At 41.9% G+C, this 24,178-nt stretch overlaps 1 protein-coding gene and 1 long non-coding RNA gene across 3 annotated transcripts in view; both read left to right on the top strand.

Annotated features, from left to right (window-relative positions):
• The window catches only part of LOC138978861 (phospholipase A and acyltransferase 4-like), a 69,603-nt gene that overhangs the window by 44,005 nt on the left and 1,420 nt on the right, over positions 1-24,178 (top strand). For both annotated transcript variants that reach the window (XM_070351669.1, XM_070351670.1), the window contains one exon: positions 4,735-4,969. In XM_070351669.1, coding sequence (XP_070207770.1) covers positions 4,735-4,969 — 235 coding nt within the window. The remainder of the gene's footprint in view (positions 1-4,734; positions 4,970-24,178) is intronic.
• On the top strand, positions 10,066-16,931 carry LOC138978862 (uncharacterized). Its single transcript, XR_011459828.1, has 3 exons — positions 10,066-10,665; positions 12,176-12,259; positions 16,691-16,931. It is a non-coding gene; the product is annotated as an uncharacterized lncRNA (long non-coding RNA).

The following is a 24,178-nucleotide window of genomic DNA, read 5'->3' as shown; positions in this document are numbered from 1 at the left end:
ACAAATGTAATTAAACAATATACGCACACAATGATAATTTTGAGTTTTGCACACAATTATAATGTCCTATTAACCTTTGCCGTGCTTCCTGGGTTCACCTGTACCCAGAGACACACTAAAATCATTGTAACTCTGGAACCATTAAAGGTATCGTTTTGAAATTTTAAGTATCTCTCACACACCTAATTTGCTCTCTGTCTGCAAATTTTTAGTGTGTACATGACAAAACATTAAAATTTATTGATTATGTTAATTAACATAAACACTACCGATTGCGCGGGTTCACGCAAACCCATACTTTTAAAGAGTAGTAGTGATTGTAACTATCCCTCTGCCGACGGCGCGGGTTCTGCTACACCCATAATTACCAAAGCGGCGGAACAGTGTCTGTCTGCCTGTTTGTCTCCAAGAGACTGTCTGTCTCTCTGTCTGTCTGTCCGTATCTCTCTGTCTGTATGTCTGTTGTCAGTTGCTCTGTCTGTCTGTCTGTCTGTCTGTCTGTCTGTCTATCTGTCTATCCGTCTATCTGTCTATCCGTCTATCTGACTGTCTGTCTATCTGACTGTCTGTCTCTCTCTCTCTGTCTGTCTGTCTCTCTCTCTCTCTATGTCTCTCTATATCTCTGTCTCTGTCTCTGTCTCTGTCTCTGTCTCTCTGTCAGTCTCTCTCTCTGTCTCTTAGTCTCTCTCTCTCTCTCTTAGTTTCTCTCTCTGTCTGTCTCTCTCTTTGTCTCTCTCTCTGTCTTTCTCTCTTAGTCTCTCTCTCTCTCTCTTTCTTAGTCTCTCTCTCTTTCTTAGTCTCTCTCTCTCTCTCTTTCTTAGTCTCTCTCTCTCTTTCTTAGTCTCTCTCTCTGTCTTTCTTAGTCTCTCTCTCTCTCTTTCTTAGTCTCTCTCTCTCTCTTTCTTAGTCTCTCTCTCTCTCTCTTTCTAAGTCTCTCTCTCTCTTTCTTAGTCTCTCTCTCTCTCTCTCTTTCTTAGTCTCTCTCTCTCTCTTTCTTTGTCTCTCTCTCTCTCTTTCTTAGTCTCTCTCTCTCTCTCTCTTTCTTAGTCTCTCTCTCTCTCTTTCTTAGTCTCTCTTTCTCTCTCTCTCTCTCTCTTTCTTAGTCTCTCTCTTTTTCTTAGTCTCTCTCTCTCTCTTTCTTAGTCTCTCTCTCTCTTTCTTAGTCTCTCTCTCTCTTTCTTAGTCTCTCTCTCTTTCTTAGTCTCTCTCTCTCTCTTTCTTAGTCTCTCTCTCTCTCTTTCTTAGTCTCTCTCTCTCTTTCTTAGTCTCTCTCTCTCTCTTTCTTAGTCTCTCTCTCTCTTTCTTAGTCTCTCTCTCTCTCTTTCTTAGTCTCTCTCTCTCTTTCTTAGTCTCTCTCTCTCTCTTTCTTAGTCTCTCTCTCTCTCCCTCTCTCTCTTTCTTAGTCTCTCTCTCTCTCTTTCTTAGTCTCTCTCTCTCTCTTTCTTAGTCTCTCTCTCTCTTTCTTAGTCTCTCTCTCTTTCGTAGTCTCTCTCTCCCTCTTTCTTAGTCTCTCTCTCTCTCTTTCTTAGTCTCTCTCTCTCTTTCTTAGTCTCTCTCTCTCTTTCTTAGTCTCCCTCTCTCTCTTTCTTAGTCTCTCTCTCTCTCTTTCTTAGTCTCTCTCTCTTTCTTTCTTAGTATCTCTCTCTCTCTTTCTTAGTCTCTCTCTCTCTCTCTTTCTTAGTCTCTCTCTCTCTCTCTCTCCAGACTCCAGACTCTCTCTCTCTCTTTCTTAGTCTCTCTCTCTCTTTCTTAGTCTCTCTCTCTCTCTTTCTTAGTCTCTCTCTCTCTCTTTCTTAGTCTCTCTCTCTCTCTCTTTTTTAGTCTCTCTCTCTCTCTCTTTCTTAGTCTCTCAGTCTCTCTCAGTCTCTCTCAGTCTCTCCCTTCCCCCTCTCCCTCCCCCTCTCCCTCCCCTGCAAGAAGTCGGTGAAGGGAGAAACTCGATGCACCCACTGAAGTAGCGCTGTGGGTTTCCGTGAACCCACCCCGTCGTTAGAGAAATAAACAGTAAAAACCCTCTTTCAAATGTATGGGTTCAGACAAACCCGCATTGTCGGGCGTGCGTAGTCAAAAGCGGCATCCGACAAAGGTTAAAATGTCTGAAAGCAGTCAAATGTCCTATTGATGCCAAAGAGCTGAAGACATTTGTCCTATAGGTACGAATTTGTGGCAACATCCCTGCATTCTCATTTTGAAACAGCAAGGTTGCTTTGAAAAGCGCAGTCTCATTTATTTTGACAAGCCAGTACAGAGGCCATACAAGAGTGGCGAGCAATTTGTCATCAAACAGACCTGAAATAGAAGAGGTCCTACGTCTTATAGTTGACAACGTATGACTTTCGAACATTGTTTGGCTTCCCGAAACTGCGCATTCCAGTTTTTTATTTCTAAAAAGAAAAGGGAACACGTAGGAATCTGCCTTTCATTCGAAATTACATGTACGCCTTACATGGGTACGCACAAACATAAGTACACAACTCCAACAACAACAGCAAAAGCAACAAACTAATTCAAAGGTAAAGCAAAAGTGAGTATTTACTATGGCTTTCCTGCCGCATCTCAACAGCTCATGCTCAGTGTATGTATGTCTACAGCATTATAGATATTCGGACGAATGATGCGCAAGCATACCTAGATTTGTTAATAATGGTAGGTTAGTTAAGTAGTACAGACACTTCATTGTTATACTTATTGGCATTGGTCATTCTGAAACATAGGAATATGAAAAGTAAATTGTTAATGTTTGACTTACTGTATGTGTGTGTGTGTGTGTGTGTGTGTGTGTGTGTGTGTGTGTGCGTGTGTGTGTTTCAGTGTGTGTGCTTGCGTGCGTGTGTGCAAGCGTGTGGGTGTGCGTGCGTTTATACGTGTGTGTGTGTGTGTGTGTGTGTGTGTGTGTGTGTGTGTGTGTGTTTGCGTGCGTGTGTGCGTGCGCGCAAGCGTGTGTGTGTGTGTGTGTGTGTGTGTGTGTGTGTGTGTGTACTGTGTGAGTGTATGCGTGCGTGTTGTGTGTCTGTGTGTGTCTGTCTGTGGGTGTATCTGTATTTGTGGATAATTAAGCTAATCGAAAAAAAATGGAAAAAAAAACCAACCAGGTACCTCCCCTAGCTTCTAGAAATGTCTGTAACTGTCCAGTTCATTTTTACATTTACCCAAGTTTTGACTAAATGTTTTAACGTAGAGGGGGGAATCGAGACGAGGGTCGTGGTGTATGTGTGTGTGTCTGTCTGTCTGTCTGTGCGTGTGTGTGTAGAGCGATTCAGACTAAACTACTAGACCGATCTTTATGAAATTTGACATGAAAGTTCCTGGGTATGAAATCCCCAGACGTTTTTTTTCATTTGTTTGATAAATGTCTTTTATGACGTCATATCCGGATTTTTGTAAAAGTTGAGGCGGCACTGTCACACCCTAATTTTTCAATTAAATTGATTGAAATTTTGGTCAAGTAATCTTCGACGAAGGCCGGGGTTTGGTATTGCATTTCAGCTTGGTGGCTTAAAAACTAATGAGTGAGTTTGGTCATTAAAAATCTTATAAAACGATCCAAATTTACGTACATCTTATTCTTTATCATTTTCTAATTCCAAAAACATATAAATATGTTATATTTGGATTAAAAACAAGCTCTGAAAATTAAAAATATAAAAATTATTATCAAAATGAAATTTTCGAAATCAATTTAAAAATACTTTCATCTTATTCCTTGTCGGTTCCTGATTCCAAAAACATATAGATATGATATGTTTGGATTAAAAACACGCTCAGAAAGTTAAAACGAAAAGAGGTACAGAAAAGCGTGCTATCCTTCTCAGCGCAACTACTACCCCGCTCTTCTTGTCAATTTCACTGCCTTTGGCTTTGCCATGAGCGGTGGACTGACGATGCTACGAGTATACGGTCTTGCTGCGTTGCATTGCGTTCAGTTTCATTCTGTGAGTTCGACAGCTTGACTAAATGTAGTAATTTCGCCTTACGCGACTTGTTCTTTCTTCATTTCTGCCCCTCATAGAAGTCTCTAATATCACTGGCATTATGTGCTTGCTACAGGTAAACGGTAGATATTGAACTGGCCTTGCACTATATAGGTTGTATTCAATAAAGGGGAGCTGAGGTCCATAATCTGAGAAAGGAAACAATGAATTAAAAAACTAAAACCCAGGTGCACATCTGCGGCTCCTAGGCATCAGCTTTACCTCCCTTGTTTGGATAAAAACTAAATGTAAGAGTTACTTCCCTTAACTTAGACAATTCCGGAACTGTCCAGTTAATTTTTTTTCATCATTTCTGCCCCTCGTAGGAGCCATACCGAGTCTTTAATATTACTGGAATTATATGCTTGCTACAGGTGAACAGTAGACATTGAACTGGCCTTGCACTATATAGGCTGTATTCAATAAAGGGGAGGTCCATAATCTGAGAAAGAAAACAATGAATCAAGAAACTAAAACCCAGGTGCACATCTGCGGATCCTAGGAAGAGTCCATGCACACTATCTTGTTCCTGCCTTCGTGAGTGGATAGTTACCCAGTAATGTAACAGAACAGCGGACTGTTCTTGCGGGTGTTTATGCGTTATTGTGTACTCTAACGAACGCTTCGTTCTGAATAATTGAATTTAAACCAGAATTTGAGGTTTGATGATATATAGTAAGGGTGATTGATGAAGTATGGAGTAAATAAGTCAGGGAACGACTTCTCTGTTTTCAACATGTTATTGATGTACTTTTGAATTCAGTCCTAGGTCGGATCAAGACACTGTCAAAAAGGCCAAGGCATGGGTTGGAAAAAAAGTGAACTACAATCTGCTCTACTTCAACTGCGAACACTTCGCCCATCTTTGCCGCAACGGGAGACTAGTGTCGTGCCAAGCCGACAACTGGGTCGACCCCCCTTCTTTAGAAAAGACCCGAACGATCGTCGGTGACATAGTCTGTAAAAAGATTAAAGATGATCTGATCACCGACAATGAGGTAACTCAGGCGTTACGTGGATGTATCGACCCACTCGTAGCAGTTCGCTATTGACATGTAACCATCTTCTCGTAATTTGTCCTGCTGCTACACTCTAAATTTTATAACTCTTTGAGAACACTTAAATTGTTAGGGTGAACACATTTTTGACTCACGTGCGAAGCAAAAGTGAGTCTATGTACTCACCCGAGTCGTCCGTCCGTCCGTCCGTCCGTCCGTCCCGGCGTCCGTCCGTCCGTCCGTCCGGAAACCTTTAACGTTGGATATTTCTTGGACACTATTCAGTCTATCAGTACCAAATTTGGCAAGATGGTGTATGATGACAAGGCCCCAAAAAACATACATAGCATCTTGACCTTGCTTCAAGGTCAAGGTCGCAGGGGCATAGGGCAAAGTAAGCCCCATCTTTTGATACCAGTTTGGTTTACCTTGCTTCAAGGTCAAGGTCACAGGAGCTCTTCAAAGTTGGATTATATACATATTTTGAAGTGACCTTGACCCTGAACTATGGAAGATAACTGTTTCAAACTTAAAAATTATGTGGGGCACATGTTATGCTTTCATCATGAGACACATTTGGTCACATATGATCAAGGTCAAGGTCACTTTGACCCTTATGAAATGTGATCAAAATAAGGTAGTGAACCACTAAAAGTGACCATATCTCATGGTAGAAAGAGCCAATAAGCACCATTGTACTTCCTATGTCTTGAATTAACAGCTTTGTGTTGCATGACCTTGGATGACCTTGACCTTGGGTCAAGGTCACATGTATTTTGGTAGGAAAAATGTGTAAAGCAGTTCTTGATGTATGATGTCATTGCTAGGTTTAGTTATTTGACCTTGACCCTGAAGGTCAGGGTCATGTAAAGGTCAAGGTCAAGCATGTGAGTCGTATGGGCTTTGCCCTTCTTGTTACACTTTTGGAACACATAAAATGTGTTATCCTGAAGCATCTTCTGCTACCTGAACACTTTTGGAACACATGGTAAACACTTTTTTGCACAGTGGAACACCAGGTGAACACACGTGTTCAACAAGTGTTCCACAAGTGTTTCACTTCGTCATTTAGTCATGCTCCGAATAAAATAATACATTAAAAAATGTTTGAGCCATGAGCAGATTCGAACCCGAGACCTTCGCCACGCCATGTCTGCGCTCTACCGATTGGGCTATGGAGACTCGTCGGGACCTAGCGTCGCTTAGAGTATATATAGAGAATACTACAAGGCTTGCTGTGTCGTACCAGATTTACACGAGTTGTTTTTTTAAATATTGAACTGCGAGCGAAAGCCAATCGGGAGGCTACCCGGTGTCAGACAACGGGGGGCGTTCTACTTAAGATTGCCTGCCCAATGAAAAGGGATCGTTACCGAGGCATGAAGCCGTGACGGTGTCACGCACCGGAAATATTACGCACACCGGATAAGGCTCATTAGATTACAAGCAGTGTCAAAGCTGATACACAGAAGGGGGGGGGGGGGGGGGGGTAAGAGACTAAAACCTCCAAGCCACCTGGCATCTTCTATGATGTACCCTGTCAAAAGAAATGACACCCACTTGACAAAACAGGCTGGCGGCACATTACATAACGCCCACCTAAATCTGAGATAAGAGATTAGAAATGCATCCGGTCGGGGTCTACCCTACGATAGTAAACACACAATAAAGTACAATGCACAAAGACAACCAGGTATTATTCAGTCACTCCTTAGGCACTGATGGTTAGAGGTTACGCTGCTGCATCTCATCATTTCAAGTTAGGGATTTAAATCACAAAGGGCATTTTTTAAATGTAAACCCAATGTGACTAGCACACATACACAGGGAATAGCTATAGACAGGGGAGGCAACTGGGTCGGGCAGGAGATAATCACACACAGAGAGACGGGGTACGCCACTTGGCTACATATAGAAACCCATGGCTTTTGTACAATCACTTGTCTTTTGAAAACATACAGATTCCGTTCATACCCCATGTTTCCGTTCGTACAAAAGTGCATGTTTCCCTTCGTACGAAAAGCGTTTCCGTTCATACACATTCGTTAGATCAGAGTGAAACAGGCCCCCACTACAAGTTCTGTGTATTCCAATCGTCTTCAAATAGCACAAAGTACGAATGCGTGTGATATTGGACCTATGTGAACCATAAGACGAATTGAATTTGCAAAAAACAGTTTTGTGTCCGTTCGTACTGATTTTGACGGGAAAATGTGTCCGTTCGTACCACTTTCATCAAATTGTTTCCCTTCGTACCCTTTTCAGTAATGTGTTCAGTGACGGAGCTTTCTGTGTGTTTTGATAAGAACGAAGATTGATTTGTGCAGTTGTGCTTGCTTTGCAGCACTGCAACTAAGACTGAACTAAGTAACATGTACATTTGTATGTTACTCCTATCATGCCATTTGCTTCACCTGTGATAATCATGAGCAGAATTTAGACAAATCAAGAAAAAACATTATCCAGGCTCTATCAGTCCTTTTTACATTTAGTCAAGTTTTGACTTAATGTTTGAACATAAATGGGGAATCGAAACGAGGATCGTGGTTTATGTGTGTGTGTGTGTGTGTGTGTGTGTGTGTGTGTGTGTGTGTGTGTGCGTGTGTGTGTGTGTGTGTGTGTGTGTGTGTGTGTGTGTGCGTGTGTGTGTGTGTGCGTGCGTGCGTGTAGAGTGAAACTACTGGACCGATCTTTATGAAATTTTACATGAGAGTTCCTGGGATTGATATCCCCGGACGTGTTTTTCTTTTTTTCGATAAATATTTTTGATGACGTCATATCCGGCTTTTTGTAAAAGTTGAGGCGGCACTGTCACACCCTCATTTTTCAATCAAATTGATTGAAATTTTGGCCAAGCAATCTTCGACGAAGGCCGGACTTCGGTATTGCATTTCAGATTGGTGGCTTAAAAATTAATTAATGACTTTGGTCATTAAAAATCTGAAAATTGTAAAAAAAATTTTTTTTATAAAACGATCTAAATTTACGTTCATCTTATTCCTCATCATTTTCTCATTCTAAAAACATATAAATATGTTATATTTGGATTAAAAACAAGCTCTGAAAATTAAAAATATACAAATTATTATCAAAATTAAATTGTCGAAATCAAATTAAAAACACTTTCATCTTATTCCTTGTCGGTTCCTGATTCCAAAAACATATAGATATGATATGTTTGGATTAAAAACACGCTCAGAAAGTTAAAACGAAGATGGTACAGAAAAGCGTGCTATCCTTCTCAGCGCTACTACTACCCCGCTCTTCTTGTCAATTTCACTGCCTTTGTCATGAGCGGTGGACTGACGATGCTACGAGTATACGGTCTTGCTGAAAAATTGCATTGCCTTCAGTTTCATTCTGACAGCTTGACTAAATGTTGTATTTTCGCCTTACGCGACTTGTTTTATAAATGTCTTTGATGACGTCATATCCGACTTTTTGTAAAAGTTGAGGCCGCACTGTCACACCCTCATTTTTTTATCAAATTGATTTTAAAACTTTAGCCAGGCAACCCCCGTACTATGGGATTGCATTTCAGCTTCAAAGCTTAAAAAATGATAAAAAAAAGTTTGGTCATTAAAAATCTGAAAATGCTAAAAGACTGAATGTCTAGGTTTAGCTTGCAGAAAGCATATTTTGAACAGGTTTCACATAAGTTTAGATCTTTGAAATGACATTGTGTAAGGAAACTGGAAGAAGACACACTTATCAAAATGTTTGCTCTTCAGTAAGATTTTAAACAGGGATGGTATTGCACCAGAAAAGCCACAGTCGCGTGTTGTTGCACTCATGAACAACATGCATTATGGGTTATACATAAGTCGAATTAGGGGTATTAAAATGCTAATTGCACAAGCTTTCTACCAAAAATCACAAACGTCATGAAAAGCGTACGAAGGGAAACAATTTGATGAAAGTGGTACGAACAGACACATTTTCCCGTCAAAATCAGTACGAACGGACACAAAACTGTTTTTTGCAAATTCAATTCATCTTATGGTTCACATAGGTCTAATATCACACGCATTCGTACTTTGTGCTATTTGAAGACGATTGGAATACACAGAACTTGTAGTGGGGGCCTGTTTCACTCTGATCTAACGAATGTGTATGAACGGAAACGCTTTTCGTACGAAGGGAAACATGCACTTTTGTACGAACGGAAACATGGGGTATGAACGGAATCTGTATGTTTTCAAAAGACAAGTGATTGTACAAAAGCCATGGGTTTCTATAAACTTCTGTTCAAGCGAAATGTCGTAACAGGCAATGGTTTTGGTGATCATGTGCAAATCAGGGGTCAGATTCGATAACAGAGCGAGAAAAACAAGAAAATGTTAACAAATCAGGCAATTTTGCCACGTTCGGCCCGCGTGTGTTATTATTAGGATTCACTAGCACCTTGGTACTTATCGTACACATAGCCCAACCATTTCGCTACCTTATTCTTTCAATATCACACAAGCGCGCTGCCCACACGACTTACTACAACGTTTTTCCCGAAGCAAGTGACAAAAATGGGGCTGTATGAACGGACACATCCTGCGGATGAACGGAAACATCCGGTGGATGAACGGAATCAGTTGACACACCGTGGTAAGGACAGAGTTATGAACATAGATGACAAAGATCCTGGAAAGAACAAACATTTCGCGGATGCAAACACAGAAAGACGTCATGAAGATTGCGATGCTTCAAAAGATACAGACTGTGACGTCATTCACATATACCGAGACGTCATTTATAGTTGTTCGGTCACTTTCGTCAAAAAGTATCTAGATCTCTCCACAATGGCTGCTCATGTGTTTAGGTTTATCAAGCGTGAGTACGCAAAACGTGTTTGTTCTCTCCTCTGTTGAAGCTGTGAGACATAATCGCCATTACGAGCTAGTCGTGTGACAGAGAGTTTTCTTGCACACTGACACTTTTAGATCTGTGGACCTGTCTGCGTTGTCGCTGCGTTGATTTGGCTCAGGATTTCCGATTGTTATCTGTAAGTTGCTTGCTGAGATTTTGTATTAATTCATCTAAGCTTAGTCACTCGTATTTTTGTTCTAACATGTTACTGTTAATTGTTAATGTTAGCCTACTATGCGTCTATCTGTGGACGTTTGAAGACAATTTCTCTAATTTTGCCGTCACATCGGTTTCAGTTGATCAGTGGACCTTTTACATTAACTCTGCGTTGGTAAACAAACTCTGCTATTTGAATTTGATGTTGCTTTTTATTCTGGTTGATGTGCTTGGTTTTTTGTTATTGTTATACGTGTATGTCCAGGGGTTCCTTATAATTATAATGGTGGTCCAGTGAACGATACCTTCCGCTTGTGGTCAGAGCAATACATTGGCAGATTTTCGGATTCTTCTTCTTCCTTTGGTTAGATCATAGATGTACGATCTGCACGCTAGATAAAGTGAAGCGGTAGGCTAAAAACAGCATACATTAATGAAAAGCATTCATCCTAATTGTGGCCAGGTTGCTTGTGTGCGCAATTTAGAATAATTCTATGCATGCTTGGTTGTATTTGATTTCACAGATCTATCACACTTTCAGGGAACTGGGAAGCCGTTTGAGCTGATGTGCCATGTGGCGAATCGATGTGGGCGTAACTTGCGCACATTTCTTCTGAATTGTATGTACTGAGGAGGAACAGGAGGCACGGAAGGAGATCAACCCAGATGTGTTTACCAAGGTACGCATGTCCTGCATTTGCATATAGTGTGTAGTTTTGCAGAGAAATATTGGCTTTCAAATTGATCTGATAAGTTTTGTTTGTTTGCTTAACGCCCAGCCGACCACGAAGGGCCATATCAGGGCGGTGCTGCTTTGACATTTAACGTGCGCCACACACAAGACAGAAGTCGCAGCACAGGCTTCATGTCTCACCTAGTCACATTATTCTGACACCGGACCAACCAGTCCTAGCACTAACCCCATAATGCCAGACGCCAGGCGGAGCAGCCACTAGATTGCCAATTTTAAAGTTTTAGGTATGACCCGGCCGGGGTTCGAACCCACGACCTCCCGATCACCGGGCGGACGCCTTACCACTAGGCCAATTGTGCCGGCGGTTGAGGAATCATTGATTATACTATATGATGAAATACTCTGTTTCAAAATTATTATCTTCGTGCAAAACACACCAGACAGTCGCCAAACTCATATGTGGACACAAACACACACACACACACACACACACACACACACACACACACACACACACACACACACACACACAGCCAGCCCCCTCTCCTTCCACATTTGACAGAAATCTAAATGTTGATAAAAAAAAAATGATACACAGTTTCACAATAAAAAAACGCTCGCGCTGGACCCGAGTACTCTTCAGACTGGCTCGCTCCCCCAGTATGAAAGTTTTTGTCGTGTGCACGGTTAAGACCAAGTGATTGCTCTGTGTGATTTACAGGCATTCCCTTTGCTATATAAATACATTGCATGCGAGGATGTGCGTGGTGACTGGCATTTCTCTGTTATTTGATCACAGTGAAAATGCACACACACATTCACACACACACTCTCTCTCTCTCCCTCACTCCCTCTCTCTCTCTTTCTTACACACACACACACACACTCACACATACATACACACACACACACGAGTACAGACTCATGCACGCGCACGCGCACACACACACACACATACACACACACACACCGTCACACACACAAACAGTAACACTAACACATGTGCACAAAATGAACACACACACACACACCGCGCGAGAGAAAAAGACTACAGCTAGGGATGATGCATTAATTGACGTCAAAGACTTTCGACCGTGACGTAATCTTTTTATGACGCTATATTTCTCGTCACTGTGTAACGCGTTCGGCTGTTCTATCAGACTGCCTGGCTGGCTGTAGCTCCGCGAATTCCTCCCACCGCCAAGTCGTTTTTTGGTGGTTTATTTCCCAGGTAACATTATGAAGTTTTAATACGATCAATCGGACCTATTATCAAGTTAGTGTATCAACTTTTGAACGAACTGCGCCCAGTAGTTTCCCAGCAATAAGCCGTAAAGTCGAGACAGACACACACACACACAATTAAAGTCTGCTGAGCCCTAGTACTAGCGTACTCGGGGATAAACAAAAGTATGAGAACACTTGTCAGTGTTGCTACGATGTTGAACTTCAGTAAAATAGTGTTTGATTTCTTAACATGCATCTTGTGTGTGCAGGAACCATACTGCTTGGCTGAGGCAGTTCACTTTCTGGATATGGAGCTAACAGTAATGCGACGAAACATTGTGGATGCACTTCATGTAAGTTTAAGCTTTCTGTGGGATAGGCCCCTTAAAAGGTGGAAAAAATATACATATTTTTAAGTTCAGTGAGTGTTGAGGCCTGCAATGATAAAATAGATGTTTTCCTGGACTTAGTCTACTCAGAATTTCCAGTCGTTATGGTAGAGTAGTGCCGTAAACACTGAGGCCAGCTTTAGTCAAAGCATGGCCAACAGACAACACGCTGCTGATCCGCTTGGATCTGCCATTGCCGCTAACAGTGTATGCAGGGTGCATTCAATATGACACCCTTTTCTTTTGAAAATATTCTCATCGGAGTTTATGATTGGTTTTGACAGTGATCGCTGGCCTCCAATGGTCGCTGACAAGGTGTTTTCCTTCGGTTCACGTAGGTTTAGCTTGAGATCACGTGAGTTAAAAGCGATCCGTTTGTAAAGAAATTCAGTTTTTGTTAGTTTGATCTAAATAATGAAATATTTTAGAAAATTATGATAGAAATTAGAATGCATTGAAGAATGTATTCCATATCATAGAACACATTCTATATTTATACAATGCATTCTATAAAATAGGAGACATTGTATAATATAGAATGCATTCAATCATACTTGTCATTTGCCCAGAAATGTATTCTATGATAGAATGCATTCTATAACGTCCAACAATGCATTCTTATGATAGAATGCATTCCATAAAGCGCCCCAAAACTTCTACAGGCCAGCTCGGTATGGTCCCTGCTTCGAAAACAGATCTATAAACACTCTCACACACAGCTATCTCTCTCTGTCTCTGTCTGTCTCTCTCTGTCTCTGTCTCTGTCTCTCTCTCTATCTCTCTCTCTCTCTCTATCTCTCTCTCTCTCTCTCTCTCTCTCTCTCTCTCTCTGTGTGTGCGTGTTTGTGTGGGTGTGTGTATGTGTGTGTAGGTGTGTGTGTGTGTGTGTGTGTGTGTGTGTGCGTTCGTGTGTGTGTAGTTCTGCTTTCCTTTGCGGGGCTGGCCTGTTGTAGTTTCGGGACATTATGCATATACATTATAATGCATTTCAGGACGTTAAAGAACGCATTCTATCATAAAAAGCATTTTGGTATTTTGTGTTAGAGAATGCATTTTATCAGAGAAGGCAGTTCGGGACGTTATAGAATGCATTCTATGATATAGAATACATTAAGAATACATTATATAATAAATGATTTCCTTATAATTCTTTTATTAGATCAAACCAACAAAACTTAGTTTCTTTACAAACGGATTACTAGAGGGTGCATTCAATATGACACCGTTCTTTGAACTTATACTCATCGGAGTTCACGATTAATTGCGACAGTGATCTTTGGCTTCCAGTGATTAGAGCCAAATATTTTTGTTTTTTGTAAGGGATAGGCGCAATATAAATACTTTATTATTATTGTTGACAAGGTGTTTTCCCTGGGTTCACATAGGTTAAGAACGAGTTAAGGAAAACGGGCGTGCTCAAAGCCTCGCCACATGATTAGCAGTACGGTTTACTGCTTACCAAATATAAACAATTTGTAGAGTGCCATTTTCCAGAGTGGCCACGCGCCAATGAAATCCTTGCGAAAGACCTATTTTAATTCTACTTTTTGTTCTTAGAGGGCCCCAAAGGGGGGGGTATCATCACGATCACGGGAAGGGAAATTTTAGCTTTCACGATCACAGTTACCTTGATTTTTGTTTTCACGATCACGAACACCAGTGGCAAATCACGGTCACGGTAAAAGTTGCAGGTACAGAAAGCACGTGTCAAAGTAAACACAACCACACAGTTATTCGCTCCTCTGGATCTATTGTTTATTCAACACAAAGTGACAACTGTTGCACTTTTTTATTATTTTTTTGAAATCTCTTTCATTCACACATAGAAATACATATGATTTGTAATCAGTAACAAGAATGTTGTTTTCATTGTTTTTTTCTCTCGCTCTCTCTCTCATACAGACACTCACAGGAATATACACTCCAGGGGCGGAGCAGTTAAGCCAGAGGGGGGGCGTTACAACCTGGGGTCCAGGGGTAGACCTTGTGGGGTACATGGGCAAGGCCCCGTTGGGGGGTCTGGGGGGCTTAGCCCCCCAGAAGCTGAAGAGTTTTAGCTATTTTATGAACAATTTATGGCTTATCCTTGATTTTAAACATGATCAACTGGTGTCAGCAGCCACTCATTATTTCTTTTAAAGTTAGTATTATTTTTATTTTTTTTTACAGCCGGGAGGGGGGGGGGGGTTCCGGAACCCCTGTAGCCACCCCCACCCCCTAATCCGCCCCTGCACTCATACACATTCAACTCCCACACCCTCACTCACACACATGAATATATATACTTGCACAATTTCACATTTCCAGAGCTAAATCTTTTAAACCCATTTTCTCAAAAACTATTGGGTGGATTGAAATTAAAGTACATGTATGTGTGATGGTAGAGTCTATAATCCTGACTAAAGGTCAGTCTAGGAATCATGAAGGTGGGTGAAGGAATATACACTCATACACATTCAACTCCCACACCCTCACTCACACACATGAATATATACTTGCACAATTTCACATTTCCAGAGCTAAATCTTTTAAACCCATTTTCTCAAAAACTATAGGGTGGATTGAAATTAAAGTACATGTATTCGTAGCGCTCGCAAGGCATGGTAGAGTCTATAATAACAAAATCCCCAACGAACATGACTTCGATCGACTTTGACATGAGGATCAAGTGACCCAAACTGGCACGTCTCCCCGCCATAGTTCCTGAATTTAACCCATTGTTGATAAGTTTACAGGAGCTAAAATAAATCCAAGCTTAATGCAAAGAAGCGACAATTAGAATCTATGCCAAGCGTGTCCACGTTGCTGGGATGAAAAACATATTTCTAGTTTCGGTTTTGGCTACACGCAGACTCGAGCCAGTCGATGTCAAACTGAGCGAGTGACAGCCGGACGTGGCAATGTCGACAATGTCAATGATCTCAATCAAACTCAAAGATCTTGAACAAATTTCAAGATCTTTGCCTACATTCAGAACAGTCATAGAGCAACATAGACAGGGCCGGACTAGGGGGGGGGGGGTGAGGTTACAGGGGTTGCGCAACCCCCCCCCCCCCCACCCCCGCATGTACCTCCCAAACGCTTTGGGGGGGGGGGGGGAGGGAGGGGGGGTTGCATCTGGATCATCATGAAATCCGAGGAGAAATCGCACCTCTCACCCCCTTTCGAAAGACATTTTTCTTCAACGATTTTTGTTATGAAAAGTATCATTTAGTATGAGTCCTTACAATCTCAATTCTTCTTCATTGCCTATACAGCTTGCTGTCGAATTTACCTTTTTCGTTCAAGGAGAGGCTTCCTTTCCCTCCAGAAACATCAAAAAACGTTCAGCTGCAACCCCCATCAAACCGGGGCTTCGCCCCCTGGACCCCCACCAAGGGGCTTTGCCCCTGGACCCCCATCTGTAACCCCCCCCCCCCCCTAGTACTTACCTAGTCCGGCCCTGAATAGATCAACATACCTTGACATTTCGTCTTCGGAAAGACGGACCCGTAGCCTGACCTTTCCATCAAGGAAGGCATTCTCGCCGCCTGCTTTGGTCTGGCTTAAATCCACAAAATATAACAGAAGTTCGATGACAGTACCGCTGCACGCCATTTTTGATCTTCGAATTCGAATTTGACTGAATGCACTCAAAACTTTAGCACGAAGCCCTTCCATTGGATGAAGTTTGGCAGACTTTTGCAATTCGCCTTCTGATTGGATCTCTTTTTGTGTGTGATTGGTTCTCTTAAAGGGAAGCAATGGCTGTCAAAATCATATTTCTGAATGTGTTGTTGTTTCCCTTCAATCGGGATTGGCTCCTTGACGAATAGAGGATCATAGAGTAATACAGCTGTGAAAAATGTACGTTGAAAATAAAATGCTTTGCAATAATGCCCATCACGATCACGAAAACAAATGACGATCACGATCACGAGACTTGATTTTTTTGTCATCTCGGATCACGGGCAAAGTCCCATCACGATCACAGAAATGGAAATTTCGGCAATCACGGTCACAGAAAGGTCAAAAAACGCCAATCACGATCACGATTTTAAACCCTTTGGGGCCCTTCTTAGGGGCAGACTCCTGCTTCAAGAGGGATTACTTTTTACATTCAGTCGTGTGTGCATGTGCGTGCATGCGAGTGTCATTGTGTGTTGGGAAGGTGAGAGCGAATTGGACGTGACGTATTTGTTCTCTGTTATGTGACCTATGCCCGTTCTGGAATAAAAAAAAGTTTACCTGTAATTGCGATTGTTGGAGATCTGCTGACAGCAAGAAGAAGTCCACTATTACAGTATTAGTTAAGATTTACACTTCAGTGTTATCAATTAAGTACAAACGTTTAACACAAACCTGTTAAGAGTTGGAAATGCATCATGTTCTAAAACTCACTTTTATTTCGAACAGGATGTTCCGGACAGCGAGTTGAAAACTAAACCAAAGACCAAGGGCCTGGAATCCTCCCAACTCTGAAGGGTGTTTTTGTTATCGGACTTTCGTGTGTGAACTTTCAAGATGGGGTTTACCAGAGCTCCGTTCATATTAATAGCAACATATACCGAGCAACAAAAGAAACGCGAAAAAATTCTGCAATGTTTGATTGACAAAATCTCGAACAATTATGGAGTTAGAATTATCAAACCACAACATTTTGATTAAGGCATGTTTGACACAGCTGTTGCGTGAGTATTTTGATGCTGTGGCTGTTTCAACACACGGGACAAGCAGGTTTAACGTTAACGAAGTCAGCCTTCATCGCGTTCTCTGGCCACTGATCGGACACTGGTTGCTTCCAGTGATGTTCCTGGTAGTGTCAGCGGCTGAATTGAATCGATGTCGAAGACGTTGTGGAAGAAAATTGCGATCTTGTCTTATTGGAGGGCCCCAAAGGGGGGGTATCATCACGATCACGGGAAGGGAAATTTTAGCTTTCACGATCACAGTTACCTTGATTTTTGTTTTCACGATCACGAACACCAGTGGCAAATCACGGTCACGGTAAAAGTTGCAGGTACAGAAAGCACGTGTCAAAGTAAACACAACCACACAGTTATTCGCTCCTCTGGATCTATTGTTTATTCAACACAAAGTGACAACTGTTGCACTTTTGTATTATTTTTTTTGAATTCTCTTTCATTCACACATAGAAATACATATCATGATTTGTAATCAGTAACAAGAATGTTTTTTTCATTGTTTTTGAGTCACTTGAGAAAAAGTGACTCTATGTAATCGGTCAGTGTTAGTCTGTCCGGCCGGCCGGCCGGCCGTCCGGCCGGCCGTCCGTAGACACCACCTTAACGTTGGACTTTTCTCGGAAACTATCAAAGCGATCGGGCTCATATTTTGTTTAGTCGTGACCTCCAATGACCTCTACACTTTAACGATGGTTTCGTTGACCTTTGACCTTTTTCAAGGTCACAGGTCAGCGTCAAAGGAAAAATTAGACATTTTATATCTTTGACAAAGTTCATCGGATGTGATTGAAACTTTGTAGGATTATTCTTTACATCAAAGTATTTACATCTGTAGCCTTTTACGAACGTTATCAGAAAAACAAGGGAGATAACTAGCCTTTTCTGTTCGGCAACACACAACTTAACGTTGGGCTTTTCTCGGAAACTATAAAAGTGACCGGGCTCAAATTTTATGTGAACGTGACTCATTGTGTTGTGAATAGCAATTTCTTCCTGTCCATCTGATGCCTCATATAATATTCAGAACTGCGAAAGTGACTCGATCGAGCGTTTGCTCTTCTTGTTTCTCTCGCTCTCTCTCTCTCTCTCTCTCTCTCTCTCTCTCTCTCTCTCTCTCTCTCTCTCTCTCTCTCTCTCTCTCTCTCTCTCTCTCTCTCTCTCTCTCTCTCTCTCTCTCTCTCTCTCTCTCTCTCTCATACAGACACTCACAGGAATATACACTCCATGGGCGAATCAGTTAAGCCAGAGGAGAGGGACAACCTGGGGTCCAGGGGTAGACCTTGTGGGGTACATGGGCAAGGCCACGTTGGGGGTTCTGGGGGGCTTAGCCCCCCAGAAGCTGAAGAGTTTTAGCTATTTTATGAACAATTTATGGCTTATCCTTGATTTTAAACATGATCAACTGGTGTCAGCAGCCACTCATTATTTCTTTTAAAGTTATTGTTAATTTTTAAAATTTTTTGACAGCCGGGGGGGGGGTTCCGGAACCCCCGTAACCCCCCCCCCCCCTAATCCGCCCCTGCACTCATACACATTCAACTCCCACACCCTCACTCACACACATGAATATGTCACGGTAGAACCAGCGATCTGGTAGGATCGGCTATCGTACCGGTACAATTGCCGATCGGACTTTGTCCCGGTACAACTGCCGATCCGAGTTTCTACCAGCTTATTTTGGTAGAACACCCGATTTTCATTGTAAAAACATTGATCGACAGTTGTACCGGGACAAAGTCCGATCGGCAATTGTACCGGTATGATAGCCGATCATACCAGTACAACTGCCGATCGGACTTTGTCCCGGTACAACTGTCGATCAATGTTTCAACAAATGTTCAGCCGTTCAGCGTATGAGAATAGTTCACGACGAGCTAAAATGTCTTGTCACTGTCAACAAATGTTCAGCCGTTCAGCGTATGAGAATAGTTCACGACGAGCTAAAATGTGAGGAAGATTGCAACATGTAACTATTTGAAGGCTGCTAACAAACAACAAGTAAACTTCGATGCAAAGGAGGCTCACTTAGAAAAGAGTTTCAACGTTGGTGACACTGTTGGCATTCGAATTCATGAAGTAGATCGCACAAACACCGGTGCCCGGCTTTTGCCATGCAAAATTTTGAGTGTGGAACAACGTGGCTCTGAAACTTTCTACAAGGTGTACACAAACGGAGGTCTTCTGAAGAACAAATTCAAAGCGGTCGATGTGGTGGATTTGCGAAATGTCCACTGCAGCCAGCTTCAAAACGTCGATGTTGAATCACTGAGCGAAATAAGCGTCATCAAAGCATCACGAATTGTCACACACTGGACAGCAAAGGGAAGATCAGCTTGCTCATGCAGAGGAAAGTGTCACAACAGGAAATGCAAATGCAAGCGAGCAGGCCTTCCTTGTTCAACAAAGTGTCATCCACAATCGACCACTTGCACGAATACGTCATCATAGGTTATGGATTTTAATTTTAAATGATAATGGGAATGCTTTTATATTGGGATAATAAAGGATTTATATTTTGTTGCAAATGGTGAAATTTGACTGAATGCCCCTCTAAGTACCACTTGGTCAAAATAACTCATCTTTCTAATTTTGTATCCTTACTCAAGATTCATATCCATATTACCATCATAATAGTTCCACTTCGGTAGAACCAGCGATCTGGTAGCATCGACTATCGTACCGGTACAAATGAAACATTGATCGACAGTTGTACCGGGACAAAGTCCGATCGGCAGTTGTACTGTTAGGATCGGCTATCGTACCGGTACAATTGCCGATCGGACTTTGTCCCGGTACAACTGCCGATCCGAGTTTCTACCAGCTTATTTTGGTAGAACACCCGATTTTCATTGTAAAAACATTGATCGGCAGTTGTACCGGGACAAAGTCCGATCGGCAATTGTACCGGTACGATAGCCGATCCTACCAGATCGCTGGTTCTACCGTGACATATATATATATACTTGCACAATTTCACATTTCCAGAGCTAAATCTTTTAAACCCATTTTCTCAAAAACTATTGGGTGGATTGAAATTAAAGTACATGTATGTGTGATGGTAGAGTCTATAATCCTGACTAAAGGTGAGTCTAGGAATCATGAAGGTTGGTGAAGGATTATACACTCATACACATTCAACTCCCACACCCTCACTCACACACATGAATATATACTTGCACAATTTCACATTTCCAGAGCTAAATCTTTTAAACCCATTTTCTCAAAAACTATTGGGTGGATTGAAATTAAAGTACATGTATGTGTGATGGTAGAGTCTATAATAACAAAATCCCCAACGAATATGACTTTGATCGACTTTGACATGAGGATCAAGTGACCCAAAGTGGCACATCTCCCCGCCATAGTTCCTGAATTTAACCCATTGTTGATAAGTTTACAGGCGCTGAAATAAATCCAAGCTTAATGCAAAGAAGCGACAATTAGAATCTATGCCAAGCCTGTCCACGTTGCTGGGATGAAAAACACATTTCTAGTTTCGGTTTGGGCTACACGCAGACTCGATCAGACTCGAGCCAGTCGAGGTCACACTGAGCGAGTGACAGCCGGACGTGGCAATGTCGACAATGTCAATGATCTCAATCAAACTCAAAGATCTTGAACAAATTTCAAGATCTTTGCCTACATTCAGAACAGTCATAGAGCAACATAGACAGGGCCGGACTAGGGGGGGGTGTTTCAGGGGTTGCGCAACTCCCCCCCCCCCCCCCCCCGGCTTAAGCATGTACCTCCCAAACGCTTTTTTTTTTTTTTTTTTTTGGTGGGGGAGGGAGCGGGTGGGGGGGTTGCATCTGGATCATCATGAAATCCGAGGAGAAATCGCACCTCTCACCCCCTTTCGAAAGACATTTTTCTTCAACGATTTTTGTGATGAAAAGTATGAGTCCTTACAATCTCAATTCTTCTTCATTGCCTATACAGCTTGCTGTCGAATTTACCTTTTTCGTTCAAGGAGAGGCTTCCTTTCCCTCCAGAAACATCAAAAAACGTTCAGCTTCAAGGGGGCTTCGCCCCCTTGCAACCCCCACCAAGGGGCTTTGCCCCCTGGACCCCCATCTGTAACCCCCCCCCCCCCCCCCCCCCTAGTACTTACCTAGTCCGGCCCTGAATAGATCAACATACCTTGACATTTCGTCTTCGGAAAGACGGACCCGTAGCCTGACCTTTCCATCAAGGAAGGCATTCTCGCCGCCTGCTTTGGTCTGGTTTGAATCCACAAAATATAACAGAAGTTCGATGACAGTACCGCTGCACGCCATTTTTGATCTTCGAATTCGAATTTGACTGAATGCACTCAAAAGGCTTTAGCACGAAGCCCTTCCATTGGATGAAGTTTGGCAGACTTTTGCAATTCGCCTTCTGATTGGATCTCTTTGTTTGTGTGATTGGTTCTCTTAAAGGGAAGCAATCGCTGTCAAAATCATATTTCTGAATGTGTTGTTGCTTCCCTTCAATCAGGATTGGCTCCTTGACGAATAGAGGATCATAGAGTGATACAGCTGTGAAAAATGTACGTTGAAAATAAAATGCTTTGCAATAATGCCCATCACGATCACGAAAACAAATGACGATCACGATCACGAGACTTGATTTTTTTGTCATCTCGGATCACGGGCAAAGTCCCATCACGATCACAGAAATGGAAATTTCGGCAATCACGGTCACAGAAAGGTCATAAAACGCCAATCACGATCACGATTTTAAACCCTTTGGGGCCCTCTTATTGGGGTAATGCGAAAAAATCTACCGCGTTGCATAACTGCAGTGCTTCTAATGTCACCAGAACATTGCAGAAGGTGATAAACTGTTGACACATGCACGTTTAAAGCACATGCCAGCGCTTCTGGATCACCCCCAGCTTTAAATCGACCTGGCATTTTGGTGGTGTCAATCTTGGCATCCTGGCTGTTTCAAAAGTGAGACTGGCAGCAAGCGTGCCATGGTCTCTTTTGGTTGCTAATGCATTAGTGAACACATCTCACACATCAGATTTCTCCTGCTCTACTTGCACGTGCTGCGAGCGCGCATTATGTGTTTAACGATAAACCTGCTTGTCCCGTGTGTTAAAACAGTCACAGCATCAAAATAATCACACAAAAGCAAGGTCAAACATGCCTTCATTAAACTTTTGTGGTTTAATAATTCTAACTCTATAATTGATGAAGATTTTGTCAATCAAACAATGACGAATTTGTTCGCGTTTCTTTTGTTGCTCGATATAATGTGTTCAACAGTTCCTACCCCAGACCCTTTTTTTCTGCGGCTGCTGCTTTTTGTCAAATAAAAATACTTCTTTGCTCACAAAATTTGATTTTAAGGTCTTTCTGAATTGTATGACAGTGCAGGATGAAAGTGTTCCAAAAGTGTTCCAAAAGTGTTCCAAAAGTGTTCCAAAAGTGTTCTAAAAGTGTTCTAAAAGTGTTCCAAAAGTGTTCTAAAAGTGTTCCAAAAGTGTTCCCAAAGTGTTCTAAAACTGTTCCAAAAGTGTTTCAAAAGTGTTGACCTGAACACTTTTATGTGTTTAGAAGTGTTACAGCAGTGTGAACACTTAAAAGTGTTCAGATGTGAACACTTTTGGAACACTTTTGGAACACTTTTTTGTGTATAGAACACTCTTTGTGTTCCAAAAGTGTTCTACTAAAAGGGTGTTCAAAAGTGGTTACACAAAGTGTGTTCAGGAGTGGAACACTTTTGTTTAGAGTATACTTTATTACAAACTTCAAATATTTCATGGCGCATGTGTAGCCATTGCACCGACTCATTGCAATTTTGTTGCGTTTTATACTATCATGTAACTACCAACTCGTGGACTGTTTTTTCGTATTATCATGTTATAACTACCAACTCGTACTATTTTGATTCACATGGAGCTGCAAACATATTATGAGCAACCCACCCGTAGTAATTCGTTCTAAAGTTGGCCAAAACATTATTGCAACAATTTTCGCACGCTAAGAAAAGCATTAAAACGCAATTTATTTTAGTTGAACTTTATATGCTCGAAAAGGTAATTATGTCAGCTGTACATATCATTTGTCCGATTGATGGTACTGTGTATAGGCATCCTGTCACATCCTGTCAAACAAGGTCACCCCTAAAATCGACCTGACAAAAACCATAGCCCCGTATTTTAAAATCTGCAAAAAATCAGAATATGCACAAACCAAACACTTCTGACAACCATTGGCAAGGCCGTTCAATTTCCTGTTCAGAACATTTTGTTGTATGCACCTGACTTCTTTAGTCTTTATGTAGCCTTTTGTCAAAGGCGGTAGGTGTCAACCGTTTCAGAGGCCAAAAAAGGCACGTTTTGCGGCCATTTTTGAGGGGGTCCTCCACTCAAAGAGCCATATCTGCTCAAGTTCTCAATGATTTGCTTTGGAAATTTCAGAAGTTATGACCAATAGGCTGACCTAAATGTGTGGTGCTTTTTGCGAATGTGCATACTTAGCGTGTCGTATTACGTAACTTTTCCGAAAGAACTAAACAAATATTCATCTTAATTCAGGGTTTTAGGTTAAAAAATTGTGACTTTTAATGCTAAACAAAATCTGGATGAGGCAATAGGTGCCAAAGTTTGAGGCAGATCCGAGTGCTGGTTTACATTTGCTGGAGATGGGAACGCGCAAGAAAATGTATCGATCACCGTCCTTGGTAATGCGTACACTACCCGTGGAGACTTACAGTCCTGGGCCTGTGCTTCCTTCGCTGCGGGTCACGGATGGCTGTGCCGATCCGAGACAGGCGAATAAGCACAGTCCAGGACTGTGACCCGCAGCGAAGGAAGCACAGGCCAAGGACAGTTTATCTCCACAGCTACTGTACGCATTTACCAAGGACGGTGATCGATACATTTTCTTGAGCGTTCCCATCTCCAGCAAATGTAAACTAGCACTTGGATCTGCCTCAAACTTTTGCACCTATTGCTCCAACAATTTTGTGCTCAACATGCAAAGTCATGATTTTTTAACCTAAAACCCTGAAATAATATGAATATTTGTTTAGTTCTTTCGGAAAAGTTACGTAATACGACACGCTTATTATACACATTCGAACAAAGCACCACACATTTAGGTCAGCCTATTGGTCATAACTTCTGAAATTTCCAAAGCAAATCATTGAGAACTTGAGCAGATATGGCTCTTTGAGTGGAGGACCCCCTCAACAATGGCCGCAAAAC

This window comes from Littorina saxatilis, linkage group LG10, assembly GCF_037325665.1.
Source record: "Littorina saxatilis isolate snail1 linkage group LG10, US_GU_Lsax_2.0, whole genome shotgun sequence".
Classification (NCBI taxonomy): Eukaryota; Metazoa; Mollusca; class Gastropoda; order Littorinimorpha; family Littorinidae; genus Littorina; species Littorina saxatilis.
The sequence above is the reverse complement of the archived record's forward strand: the minus strand, read 5'-3'. Positions and strand labels throughout refer to the sequence as shown.